Below are 15,257 nucleotides of genomic sequence, written 5' to 3'. Positions count from 1 at the left end.
AAAAAAAAAAAAAAAAATCATATAGATAACAGAGACAGAAATCATATAGATAACAGAGAATTACCCAGAAGTCTCAACAACTGAATATCACGTTTTTAGTATTTAGTCTACCATCTCCATTCCTTTTGGGAGAATTGCTTTTTAAAGAATTCTGCAAATGTATTTTTCTTTTAAAGTTCTCAAACACATTCAGTGATGTTGAGGTATGGATGACTGAAACAACTAACAGCTTCTTTGTTTAACTTGTACATTTTTTCCTTTTTTTCAATTTTTCTCAGTAACAGCCTCTTGACAGCTACACATCCTTTCAGACCCATTGTGTTGAGTCGTCTGCTCACAGCAGATTTGAAGGAAGGCTACAGCTTGATTTTTTTCCTTGCTTTGAGCACTGTTTATCTGATACGGATAGAGACAGTTTTGGTGGTCTGTCAGGTCTTGCATTACTGTTAAGAGCCCCTTTTTCTCAATTATTAATGTTTTTGAACTTCAGTTTTGGAAACTTTTCTTTTCAAAGAAACCTTTTTTTTACTTTCCCCTTAGTTCACAAAGTTTTCATTAACTTGTACTTAATGGCCAGTTTGACTGGAAATTAAATGGTGGTCTAAGACTTTCGCACAGTAATTTAATTACATAATTACATTTGAATGGTACTGCAAAACAAAGTAATAAACTGACTTACTGAAGTGTGTGCAGTAGTAAAGTGCTGGCACAGCTGACAATCGCACCATTCTGGGTCTCATCATTTCATAATAGTGTAGGGTAGTGTGGCAGAACGCAGGGTAACGAGTTGTAAATGCAGTGTTTTTTGATGTTGTTAGCTGTGCAGCAAGTGCTAGATTGAGGCCACAGATCAGAAGAAGGGTCTCACCTATCATTGCCTGAATAATATATAAGAGAGAGAAAGACGGAGTGAGAGAGATGAGGAAAAACCAACATGGTCTGCTCGTCATTAGCCCTCTAATATGCACTCTGCTTTACGCGACAGCCCGGCCCCCCTCTTCCTCCCCACTGCTCCAATCCGTTGTTTTGCAAAGCACCTTGGGTGTTCCCTAAATTCCGCCTGTGGAAACACATTAAGGAGAGGCGAGGAGACAAACGGCACGGCTGTGCTCAAATCTTGATGCGATTTCTGGTTGCAAAAACAACTCGGGGGCTATCAGCAGCCATTAGCGCAATCAATGTCACCGCGAAGTTTCTGGTGAATTACGGCGAAGATTAGAGCTCCGCCGCCTGGCTGCTCTGTCACTGTCAGCCAGGCGGTGACAAAACAGTTTGTGTTACCTGCTCAAACGCGGCAGGCATTAGTACCTCCCTCCCAGGTACAGTAATCAAGAAGGTGACGGCAGACAATTAATGAGGTCCATCTGCACCAATGCCTATACATAATTAATGCCCTCATTATACACCGCTATGATTTTAGGCCCCTCTCTCCCTCTTTCGTTCTCTCTCTCTCTCGCTTCTCTCTGTCACTGCTCCTTGCTGATGCTTACACTGCACCATACAAACAAAATAAAGGACATGTGTCAAGGACATATTGAAAAGCTCCACACTGAAAAGGCTAATGCAGAATTTTATGGAAGAAAAATGGTGCAAATCATTCACACTGTATAATCAGTAAACAATAAAACAGGTACATTTACAATTTGTATTTTAGTTACATTCATATACCAAAGACCTGTTTCTGCGGTGCTGAACTCCACTGTCTCATATGTTTTTTTTTTTCAGCACTCAAAATTTAATAGGATAGTGTAATATCTTAAACTAGGAGCAATAATGTTGATCACATGGCCTGGAAGAATCTAAGCCATATTATAAAGTTAATTAAAGAGTAAAAAATCAGATTATGTTTTATGATCACCCTGTGAAAATTACACATTCAATGATAATAACAGCAGGCCATTTGTGGATGTGTTATTGAATGTAGATCTTTTTTTATTGTTTTAATGCTCCAGGGAAACAACTAACATTAACACTTTACTACTATTAGGTCATTAGGCATCCTGTTTGTTGTTTATCTGTATAACATAACTACTCCAATAAAATTCCACTCTATGCTGCCAGGCGGTTAAAGAGGTTGACCTCAGGTGGTGTGGGAAGTTTAAATCTTTTAATTCCTTTGTGTGATACTAAGGAGGTTAAAGAACCTACACATTTCACAAAGCTCAGGACAATGCACAGCTTTTTGGCTCCCTTGAATTAACATACTTTAATTTATATATATAAATTAAGTGTGTTAGAGCAAGGGCAATGTAAATTTGTGCAGTGGTGAGGTTCTACATGACTGTGATTTCACACCCTTGCTCTGTACAGTTGAACACTTCAACATGTACAATGCTGATGTACTGTATTAATGCCTTAACCCCTTAAAATTCCAGGCTTATTACATGCTAAGGTGTACTATTCAGTAACTACAGGGACTTCATTGCAAACTGGCTGAGCTATTCTTAAGTTATAGAATTGTGTAATGATATTTTGCGTCCACCATCAGGCCGTGGTCTCTTAAAGAGTTAATAAGACCAATGAAGTGATCGCTTTTATTTATATAACCCTTTAACAATTACTTAATTCATAGAATTTTGTCAGTGAATAAACAGACACTTTCTGAAATGTTCTTTACAGGCAGTCATTTTAGTTAGGTACATGTATTAATCACCATTCACTGTGTTAATTGCCACTGGAGCCCTGAAAACAGGTAAGAGGGAGTTGTGAACGCATTAATAATAACAGTTTACTGATTACCAATTGCTCTAGTGTGACATTTCACAGCTTTAAACATTATTTTCCCTAAAATGTTCACAATGTTATATTGTTAGGTACTATTTAAAGACATATGGTCACTTCTACTGAGGCCTCATAGAATATTCGGTCTTATCTGAATCAGTTTGAGTTGCTGTAAGTGTAGGCAGAAGGCAAAAACTGGTGAGATTCTGTGAGAACTTCTTTCCTCTTTGAAATCTACAAATACTTCTGAAGTGTCTTAACTCTGTTTCTGTACCTGTACGTGTATTGTTTAGTTCAGTTTCTCCTTCCTTCCCCTTTTCTTTGCTAATGAAAGCCTTGTGGCCCCTTGTTATTAAAATTGTGCCTCTCTCTCCTATATTAATTGGGTCCATAATAAGGAACGTGTTGGATTCATTATTTAATTGCTAGGGCACGTTTGGAATACAGTTTCAGAAATGTATTTTTAATGAAAACTACTACATCCTGACCTAATCATATCAACCTTCTCCTATCTAATTAAGGATGCAAAAAATCATTAGAGTTGCAAAATATTAGTTTCAGCTTTGTCTCACTGCTCCCTCCCCTCTGCGCATACATTTTTTTCCGTGGTGATGATAAATAGTTAATGAGGTAAAAATGACAAAAAATTTGCATGTAGGCAAATTAGTTTAATAGGGATATGCCTTTGCTGAGTTAGGAAAGTGACCCTTTTTTGCATGGAGAAATTGCTGTAATAATTATGAAATAATGGCGCAGGCCGTCTTATTTAAATGAAAAATCGCCTGGCTGAATAATGTTAAAAATAGTGAAATGCAATAACCCTAAATTTTCATCATGCTGGCAAATGTGTTTAATGCGTTATCATTTTATCAGTTCAATAAAGCCAAATTAGGGGCAGTATGAGGAAAGCAGTGATTGTCCTAATTCCGGGAGAGAACTGTATGGCAACTCAAGGCTGAGTTGGGGAGAGGGGATGTGGGAGAAGCTTTTGGCCAAATGAAAGTCTCCTTAGATGAGACATTCCAATGTTCTCCCAATAAACGAATCAAATTATGGCTTAGCTCAGATGCCAGCACTAGAGCATAACGTTCATAATGCTGAATAGAGGTTTAAAGAAATCCAAAGATGTAGCAGTAAATACTCTGTAAGGAACTGAAGGCAACATGTTCTATGAATACCACGTCTTTACATATCTTACATACATTACAGACAGTGACTCAGCATCTTACTATTACTGTAATATATCAAACCTAGAAATTGATAGTAGATGACATGGCAGGAAATTTACACCTGGAGAGGATGAACCTGAAGTCTTTAAGACTAAAAGACAAAGTCTGTTTTCACCTCAGCTAATGTTACTAGTCACATCGTAATTTATTTTCAAACTTTTTAGCATGAAAAGAGCAAGTGGTGCTCCAAAGGTGACAAATTGGCCAAATTATGCATAAAGTTACATCCCATCACACGATACATTCTATTCATATACAAATAGAATGAAATGATGCTTCCTATGTGCTATAGTTGCACTTTGCACAGTTCACTAGTCCCAGCAGCGCTATACCTTCAGCGTGTGGAAGCCTTTAGCTGGCTGCAGTGGTCGTTCTAAGTTTTCTCATTTGGATTCAACAGATAAGAAACTCTGACCAAAATATAAGACACAGAATCTTAACTAAACTCTGGTGACCAACTATTGGTTCTTAAATATAAGAACATATAAGGTTGGAGCTAATTTGCATTATGTACTATATGTTTTTTTTTTTTTTTTTAACTTTAATGACTATTTGAATATTTGGAAATCATATATAGAAATATTTATAAATAAAATACTACACATTACAGCCTATGTATTATGCATTCTAAATTGTTAAGCATAATATGTTAATCATACTTTAAGAATAGTGTTCATAATGTTTCATCAGTCCCAGCTTGCATAATGCATTATGACTAATAAACCTGCATAGTCTTGAATAGATACTGAGCTGTGTTATGTCTCTTAACAACTTATGAATTATACTTATACTGTATATTAACAATTCACAATTACATTATAAAATGCAATACACATATTAATTATTCTATATTTCTAAAACATATTTACAGCCAAGTTTATATGAATGCGTTATAATGAGGTATGAATGTGTTCGTCCTTTCTTAGAAACATGGTCTTCACAGAAAGTGTTACTGAAATTATTTTTGTGCAGCTGCAAAGCATGTCTATTAGAGCGACTGTACAATCTGTGTATGTCAGTCTGATCGTTTGTTCAAGTGTATATGTGTGCTGACATAAAATCGCCACAAAGTCTTTGTTGGACGAATGATCTTTCTCCTATAAAATCTATGGAACTGGTTTCCAAAGACTAATCTAACAGTTGCTATCTGAGATCCTGTTTGGGTAATTATCTCCCTCTAATTAAACTGAAACTAAAGACCTCTGAGATGAATTTGTAGCTTTCTGAAATGTAACTAAAGAAATCAAATGATGTAGAATATCGTATCTTCTCATTCTTCATTTCTCTCTTTCTTTTGAGGCATGCACTGCAGATGTGTATCCTCTTTATCCACGGTGTTATCGCCTACTGGGTAACAGGAGGCTAGTAACAAGACCCATCGGAATGTGTTAAAGTATCATTTCTGCTTGGTGAGACTCACTGTAATATGCAGAACTGTGTTTAAAACCCAATTACAAAAAGGACTCAAATTTGACAAGTTCCATCAATGAATTCCTTGCATATTCTAGTAGGCATGTCATAAGCTATCAGCCAGCAATCTGGAAACTTAGCAGAGGCAATCTAATGGATTAATATCAGACCATTTGGCTAGACTTTCAAAATCAACCATTAATTCAACAAAGCACTTGGAGCTTAAGAAGAGTGCAGGGACAGTTAGCAGTCATTTTGCAAAGCAGTGGGTATTGCAAAAGCAGTCTCCTAAACCCACACACTAAAAGTAAGCATTATAAAGACAAGTGTGAAAGTGCGTAAAGTGTAAATCAGATCGGAACACACCTTCCTTCTCTCTCCACTGAAGCCTCTCCATTGCTCCGCCTTCTTTACGATGTAACTGAGCTCCTGATTGGACACTTCAAGGTCATGAGGGATAAAAAATGCTCCCTCTGGACTGTGGAGACGATGGTACACATCTAGCATTCTGCCATCATTGTGGAGTCTGGAAAAAGAGTTTAAGTGATGAGGTTCCTCACTTTTAACATATTTGCTCAAAACTTAACTGTTAACCAGTGAACATCTCTTTGTATGATCTATAGTAGCTCTAGATAACATAAAGCTCTTTTTAACAAGATGTTTCATTGTGTCCTTTACTGACCTGTTCTCATTTTGCTCTTAGTTTTAGTTCTATGACCTAATAAGGAACTTAGATATTTGGGCCAAAAAACTTTATTGAATATTATTAAAACTGATGTTAATTGATTCTAACTAGGCCTGTGTCTGTTGACAGTTAATCAAGTTATCATGGTAAAAGCCCCCAGTGATGGCAAAAACTAATTTAATGCTGGTTTAAAATTCTTTCATGCAAAGCATAGCAAGACAGGAGTGTTGCCACATGCAAACATAACTGAACATTTAAAGAGTGACCTGGTGCCAACCATAAAAACATTGTTGTATAATCTGTTCTATCTTGCATGTACTAAAAGCTCAATGGCATGGTGTACATTTTAGGACATTCTCATACCACAGCATCATGTTTTACACTGAAAAACAACTTTGTCTAAGGAAGAACACACAAGTAAAAACATGTCTCAGCTCTCATTTGACAGGTGAAAAAAGGTCATTTCAAAAGGAATGGTCCAAAGGTGAAATGGCTTAAAAATTGAAGATAAAAGACTATGTGAAGTAGCCATAATCTGATAGTAACGTCCATGTGACATTCACAGTTTCATTCTTTCTTTCTAGGTTACAGTTTAATGACCAAATAAAAGATGTCAATATACTACAATCAGAACTTTTTAATGAACTGCGCTGTTATTTTATGTGACAAAGATTAAGACTCAACTCACATGGTATCACTGCATTTCCTCTTGTGCCCAATTTAGCATGTGTAGTGTATAGACCCTATAGTGTATAGGAGATCCATAAGCCAGAGACAGAAGCCAGCTAGTCTCCATGCTAGGCTAATGGCTAACCCCAACAGACTGGCTTCTCTTTGTACTATTTTCCCCTGTTAATTCATGAACTCATTATAATATGATGTCTGCTCCTTTGACAACAAACTGGACTAACTCACCTCAGGCTGCAACTCACTACATAAGAGGTGAGGGAATCAGCGTTTGTACGCATGTTATCTGCATACTAATATAACAGTAATGTCAAAAATAAATCTTTAAAAAGAAATTCAACTGGTATGTCAGATTAACTGGTATAATCACCCACTACAAACCCCTACTACTAGTAAAATACTACTAGTATTATCTTGTGTATCAGTGTCACTGCTCTTGCACACTATATATCTGACCAGCCTCCAACAGCTGAGGCCCAGCACATTAGCATCACCTTGGAAAGCTGACAAGAATGTACACTACATCTAAGGTTTAGTTTAAATCCTGTGTTTCTTTTTCAATACAGGATATGATAGATATTATAGTGGAAAACATTGTAGCAGATGTTGGACTAGTGGCATAACAAATCTGATCATTTGTAAATCTCCACAGTTGTAAAAATCCACTTGTGGTGTTTTCCAATCCTTCTCCCTTACCCCATTAGAATAAAAATCATGACATACAGTAGGACTACACATTTATACAACCCCTTTTCCAAAAAAGTTGGGAAGCTGTGCAAAATGTAAATAAAAACAAAATGCAATGATATGCAACTCATTTAAACCATATATCTAATTGAAAATAGTACAAAGACAACAAATCAAATGTTGAAACTGATAAATGTTATTGTTTTTTGAAAAATATATGCTCATTTTGAATTTGATACCAACAACACATTCCAAAAAAGTTGGGACAGGGGCATGTTTACCACTGTCTTTCATCACACAGATTTGCCAAATCATGTATATATCATTCAGCATCAATGGTGCCTACACAAATGTGCACGTCACCCATGTCATGTGCACTAATGCACCCTTATACCATCACAGATGCTAGCTTTTGAACTGTGCAATGATGACAAGCTGAGTGGTCTTTAGCCCAGAGGTCTCAACGTCCATGATTTCCAAAAAGAATTTCAAATGTTATTTTGTTGGACCACAGGACACTTTTTGACTTCGCCTCAGTCCATTTTAAATGAGCCCAGGCCCAGAGAAGGTGGCAGCATTTATGGCATATATGGTTTTTAAATGCTTAAATTTTGCATTTAAGAATTTTAATTAGCATTTATAGATGCGGTGATTAACTGTTTCCAGAAGTGTTTCTTTTAATGCAGTGCTGCCAATGCAAATATTGGTTTTTGGCCTTGTCTCTTGCATACAGAGATTTCTCCAGATTGTCTGAATCTTTTAATGTTATTACGTATTGTAGATGATGAAAAGCAAAAGTTCTTTGTTATTTTATGTTGAGAAACGTACTTGAATTGTTGCATTATTTGATTGTGCAGTCTTTCACAGAGTGGTGAACCCCTCCTCATCTTTACTTCTGAAAGACTTAGCCTCTCTGGGATGGTCATTTTATACCCAGTCATGTTACTTACCTTTTGCTAATTAACCACCAGGTTTTTCTTTAGCATTACTCAACTTTAGCAGCCTTTTGTTGCCCTCGTCCCAACTTTTTTGGAACGTGTTGCTGGCATAAAAAAAAATTAAATTTCTCAGTTTCAACATTATATGTTGTCTTTAAAATATTTTCAATGAAAGATTTAAATGAGTTGCTAAAACTAAAACTATATCACCACAACACTTCCTGTAGTTTCCTGCAATCAATCAGAATGTTTAGTAAAATACTAATCAACATTTTTCTGCAATCTGTGTCACTGAAGACTAACTGTTTCTCTCTAATAACTGTTGCATTGGAATGCAACATAACAAAGAAAGATACATTCCTTGGCATCTACAGGTTGTTGGTGAACTTGCACAAGCCTGAAATCTCCACTCACATCTACTGTAAATTTCAAATTCACCTCACCTTTAAAGACGTAGACACTGAAAGAATGGATGCTTTGTCAAGTTTGAGAAGAACCGGTCGGACAAAGCAGTTATTGATTGGAGTCTCAAGGAGGCAGTGCATCAGACATCTTCTGTAACTTATGAATCAACCAGCGTACAATACAAAACAAAGTGCACAAAAAAACAACAACAACTTGGCTTCTCTTCAAAACTCCCTGAACTCTGACCCTGACAAAGGGATTTGCTGCAGTCAAAGGGTAATCAGGACTCAAATAAAGCTCACATGACATAAAGACCGCACCATGCGTGAGCTTTGTGCAAAGAAGAGCTCCCTTTCCCGGCGGAGAAAAGCAGTGAGTGATGTCTGCTTGGCTATCATATGTAAAACATGACCTCAACTCATCTGAATAACTCACACTTGCCACTCAAGCATAGCTGGGTGCAGTCCACTGACAGGCCTGGGCTTTCATGGAGTGGATTGAAGATGAGACTGTTTCAGTTCACAGTGCTATCTTTAGACATGATTCACATACATCTGAGAAACTGAAGAAAAGTCAAAGATCAATGGCATTATCATGGAAATATAACTGTACACAGATGTACGTATATAAACTGAATTAATGAATAAGGCCAGGCTTGATGCAAGGCCTGTTCAAAGTATAAAGCAAATAGAATGTGGAATGGTTAGGAAATCTGCCAATATATATTAACAGAGCCTTTATTAATATTGCATTACAATGAAGCATGTGGACATTACTGTGCAAGTCAGTTTGTAAAGTTTCTTTCCTCCTAGATATTTTTTGATCACCTGTAAGTGGTGTTAGTGAAAAGTGCAAGCATTTAGGAAAAACAACAACTCAGCCACGGACTGGTAGACCATGTAAAGTTACAGAGCGGGTTGCCGAGTACTGAGGTGCCTAGTGCATATTCACCAATGTTCTGCTGACTCAATAACTTCAGAGATCCAAACCTCCTCTGGCATTAACATCAACACAAAAAACATGCACATGAAAAAAACATGAGCTTCATGGTATGGCTTTCCATGGCTGAGCAGCTTCATGCAAGCCTTACATCACCAAGCACAATGTCAAACATCAGATAGAGTGGTGTTAAGCACACAGCCATTGGACTCTGGAGTAGATGAATCACATCTCTCTCTCTGGCGGTCTAAAGGATGAATCTGGGTTTGGTGAATGAGTGATCTATGTGCACTATGTGCCTCAGCATCCGCTGACTCTGTGTGTCATTTCACGTGGCCTACCACTTCGTGGCTGAGTTGCTGTCGTTCCCAATCGCTTTCACTTTGTTATAATACCACTGACAGTTGACTGTGGAATATTTAGTAGGAAAATTAGCGAGGAAATTTCATGACTGGACTGTTGGAATGTTGCATAGGTGGCGTCCTATCACAGTAAAACGCAGGAATACACTGAGCTCCTGAGAGCGACCCATTCATTCAGAATTGCTTGCAGAAGGAGTCTGCAGGCCTAAGTGCTTGGTTTTATACACTTGTGGCCATGGAAGTGATTGAAATGCCTGAATTCAATCATTTGGAATTGTGAGTGAATACTTTTGACAATATAGTGTATGTGCAGTATGATATATAACCCCATTCACACAAGCTGTTGAGACCACTTTTTAACCTCTGTCCTCTTCACCTTGTGATTATTTTAACAAAACCATTGTCGTCATGAGCACTCCACATCACACTAAACTTATAAGTGTGCTTTTTGAAAAAAATAATCATAAAAATATTCATTTTTTATTTTTTTTTAATTTTTTTCAGAGAATGAATCAGGGCCGGCTAAAATGTAATTAAAAAACGGATAGCGGTTCATTCTATCTATACATGCAGCCTCAGGCGGTATTTTAGAAATAGGTCAGCCGTTGTGTCAGTGTCTCTCTCCTGGCAGCCAATAGCAGCATGCAAAACCACAAACCAGGCTGGGCCCTGCGCAGGCCGCTGGCCTACATTTAGATCCCGCCTCCAACCCCACGCCCACCCCCATCCTTGGTTTACACCCGTTAAGCCTTTAACCCCCTTTTTGTCCAGAATGGGCTTCAGCCATCACTTGCTGTAATTTGCCAGCTTTATCAAGAGATAGAGACAGAATCAATTGTTCTGATAAAGGACAGAAGCCTTTTCTTGTTTTCATTAACTGAAAGTAAACATAAGTGCAATGCTGGGCCGTTTGCTTTACACTGAAGATTTTAGAGAAAACAAACACAGAGTGGAAAAAATTATGCTGTTGGACTTTACTAAGGCCCGGAGCACACCAACCAACATTTCCCAAACAAACCCAAAAGTTGTATTGTGTGCTGTACCAGTGTGTGATTACAAGGAAGGATCTAGAGTATTTGCACTAGCTGATTTGGCTTGTCAGTTCTATTTTTGAACATTCTACAGGACTTGGCACTTTTGGAAAAGATGAGCAAAGAAAGCTGTACTGTTTTTCAGCTTTACACTAAATATATAATATAAATAATATATACACATAATGAAAACATATAAATCACATTTTGAAACAACTTGCTGACAACCTCTTATTACCATGATAACAGCTCTAGTACTCTTACAGCAACATTATTCTAATAATGGGAGGGGGGGTTTAATATCCCTCCAGACCTTAAAGGCAGAGCAAAAACGGCGTCTATTTAAACCTAAAGGTTAAAGACAGGTTGAAAAATTGTCATGTAATAATGAATTATAACTGTCTTGTACACAAAACTGCACAAATGTAAAAATGCACATTAATCAACATCATTATTTCATGCTGTAAATGTGACAGATGTAGTCAAATAGCTAATATTTATTAATGTCCCAGTGCTGTTCAGGCCAGAGGACAAGGATGGCCACTACAAAAGCTTGTATCTGTGATCAGTGAACTATTTTTGAATTTGGAGCTATGCTTTGGATTACTGGGTTCCAAACATGATCCAGTCTTAGCTTTCTTTTTTTTTAATCTTAAATCTTGTGGCATTTGATGGAGGCCATCATGCTATGTATCTTATCAAGAGCAAAAAAATAAATTTTTTGAATTTGTGACCTCAGGGTGCATCTAACTTCTACAAATGTCCAACTCTAGTCCTTGGAGAAAGTTTTGCCTCTCTAAGAAAGCTCCTCACTAGCTTTTGGAGAGTTTATTTCAAACATTTTGCCAATACAGTGGAGATTTTGAAGTGTGATGGCATTTTTACAGCAAGTGCATTTGTGTATGCAATCTGTTTTCATGTTTATAGATCTAAATCTAGAATGAAGGTGTAAAATTCCAGCCAACTAAAGTAAATTTCTTGTGTTGATTTGATTTTGTTCATATGAACTTCTGGGAGGGTGCCAATAACTGTCACATATCCTTGAGAAAAATGTTATTATTATCATTAAATATTGATACTATTTCACTTAAAGGTCAGATTTCTCACGTATTGTAAATGTGTGATCAACCTCATAAATAAATATGGCATTTTTTGTAATAGGTTTTTGCTCATTTTCACCAAGAATGTCAAGATTTCTGGAGAGCGCTGTAAATACGACATCTGATGACAGAGTATTTGTGTTGGTTTGGAGAATACTGTGTCAAAGAGGACCAGATATCAGTACAAATGCACAACATTGCTTAACTACATTTATAGTACAGTTTCTGCTGTAAAATGAATAAAATGCCATTTAGTTACTGAATGAAAACGTAAAATTAGGCTACTGAAGTTATTAGTATTAGGCTATGTTGCATAAATCATTACTTTGTGGGCTATACAAAATGACAGTTTTACTGTAGTAAGTAGTACGATTGACTGTAAAATTGACTGGAAATGCTAAATAGACAGGTTTTGCAAACAGCCAACATAAACAGAAATGTTTCAAGTGGGTGTGGTTTTGTTGTAGTACCATTTTGACCAGATAAAAACAATGAACATGGTTGGTTATTTGGCATGTCAGTCAAATGACCCCTTCCTGTCAATGTAAGTTTTGGCGATGATGAGCAACAAAGCTTGCCATAACTCTTAGGTTTAGTCCTACATTCAGTAAAATAACATAGTTAGTATTATCTCACTATACAGACTAAAAGTTTAAAACAGCATCAGTGCATTGCCAACAACTACATTACAGTAACACTACTGTGCATAGTCAACACAAATGGAGTCCCTCACTTATAGACATGCACACACACAAACGAACTAACCCCAGAGAAGGTGATTTCATTTCATCAGCTTAATGTCATTTTTCAGGTTGTCCTTTAACTAATCAGTAATCTCATGAGACTATTAAATCAAAGTGCATTACATCAACACGGGGCTGTCAGACAGTGGCACCATAAGAAAAGCCTTGATAAGGCCTATTTATGATGCTTATGAGCTCATGGACAGGATGCCATTGTTTCACTTCATTGGCATATTCCTTAAGGGTTCCGTGGCCAAAAATACCCGGGCAAAGTCTCCGATCATGGGGAAGACTCTACACTGCCTGGCCTGGTGTGTTGTGACACTTTGCAGCCACTAGGAAGGTCAGACAAAAACTCTCAAGTTGACAAGAAAGAAAGCATCAGCCAAGTCAGAATATGGGAATTCATCAGAAGTGATACAAACTGGAAGTGGACTTATTGCAGTAAACTAAACCAAACCTACTCATGCAATAATACTGGTCAAAAAAACACTAGTATTATTTATTATTCTGTTATTCACCAAACTACATAACAAACAGCTTTAGCATATGGTGTATAACTGCACGATATAGACAAAATGCTATATTGTGACATATTTCAAATGCAATTCACTTTCCATTATACTGAAATCACACCGGAGAACCCTTGATGTGACATGGTGAAATATTAGCCTGCTTTTTTTTGATCAAAATTATTGATACTTCTCAGATTATACTTGCCTTAATTCCCAAACATCCAAAACCATGTGATTGTTCAGGATGGCCACAACACACCAAAACTTTCAGGCTCAGAAGTATGTACAATGTACGTATGTACACTTTAATGTGCAGCTTTACACGCAACCTGGGTTTAGCCGGCTCATTAAAATAATGGAGCGACCAACAAGTCAAGATAAAAGTAAAAACAAAAGTATTGATAAATTAAGTGTTTTCCCAAAAAATATTCTAGAGTGGTGTTATTTCACTCCAGCTAAGAGGGTTTATGAAACACAGTGTAATACAGACTGCACATTCATATCAGATGCAGCATGGCATATATTGGTACATCTGGTCCTCAGAGTTTAAACAGTGTCATTCTGATGGTAAACATTCTTTCAGCATGTGTTTGAGCCTTGTGCCTCTGTTTAACCAGTGTTAATTGAAATGTGTCAAAGGCAGGTCTTTTAAGACCCTAATGCAAATTTATACCTGCATTTAAAAGGCGGAAGAGAATCGACAGAAAAGTGGCTGCAGTGAGTTGCTCAAACTTTAGTGCATGAAGCAGAACATGTAATCAGCTGCATGTGTAATATATCCACCCACTTTTTGTGCAAACCTCCCATGTTTTGTGCAGCTGCCCCTTAAATGCAAATGCATTGGGAAGAGAAATAGATTTTGCATTTTACTATGTAAACAGCACATAAAATCTGGGTTTAGGCTCGTGCACAACTTACATACATAACAAAATGGGAGAACGTGTCTGATCTACACCTGAAACTGGCACAAAATGCTTTGTGCACCAGGCCCTTAGTGTTTGGTTTGGTGAGACATTTGCAAAGGCTGATTTCGTGTTTATGATTATTTGGGTCATTCTACAGAAACGTCCACTTTTTTATCTGTTCATAGGAGTCACTGCTGTTACTGATCGTCATTGGTGTTACACATAAGAAAGGTAACATCAGTGACATTTTAAATGAAAAATGCATTTTACAGAACATCAAACCACATGTTGCCAGTCATGGAATATCCATTAAAATATGGAATTTATTTCAAAAGTATTTTTTCACAATTACCTAAGAATAAATTTGGTCATACAAATGACTTCAGCTAAAAGCTTTATGTGAATTTATGAAGTAAATGAGAAAACTTCTGATAACAGAAAGACACAGTTGACTCACCATGTGCTTTTCTTCATAGATCCTCAGAAAACAGGTAAAAGGAAGTCAAATGATGTCATCAGTGTGATTTTTATTTTAAAATAAGAGATCTTTTGGTATGCAGTAACACCAGTGACATGACAACTTTCATTATACATTTTCTAATATGTATTTGGCATTTGTTTTCTTTATGTCATTTAAATAATATATTTCATAGTCATGTATGGATTATAGCACTTAAAATTGCAGGATTTTTTACCTACACCTTTAAGGTGTAATTCAACTTTTATTTTATTTTTTTTTAATGTAAATACATTGCTAACCCAACATGTTTTTTTGAGTGTAATATATCTGTAAACACGAGGGACACAAAAATAGATGTTTCTATATAATGACTGATAAGCATACTGCACTTCCAAAAAAATTCTAAACTTTCTCTGTTATTGATGATGGACTTCTTATAT

At 36.8% G+C, this 15,257-nt stretch overlaps 1 protein-coding gene across 1 annotated transcript in view; it reads right to left on the bottom strand.

The window, feature by feature from the left end:
- Positions 1 to 15,257, bottom strand: part of ofcc1 (orofacial cleft 1 candidate 1) — a 119,465-nt gene that overhangs the window by 33,550 nt on the left and 70,658 nt on the right. Inside the window, exon 17 of the mRNA XM_037533795.1 lies at positions 5,727 to 5,886. Coding sequence (XP_037389692.1) covers positions 5,727 to 5,886 — 160 coding nt within the window. The remainder of the gene's footprint in view (positions 1 to 5,726; positions 5,887 to 15,257) is intronic.

This window comes from Pygocentrus nattereri, chromosome 24 (genome assembly GCF_015220715.1).
Source record: "Pygocentrus nattereri isolate fPygNat1 chromosome 24, fPygNat1.pri, whole genome shotgun sequence".
Classification (NCBI taxonomy): domain Eukaryota; kingdom Metazoa; phylum Chordata; class Actinopteri; order Characiformes; family Serrasalmidae; genus Pygocentrus; species Pygocentrus nattereri.
Note: the sequence above shows the minus strand (reverse complement) of the source record. Positions and strands in the feature narration are given on the sequence as shown.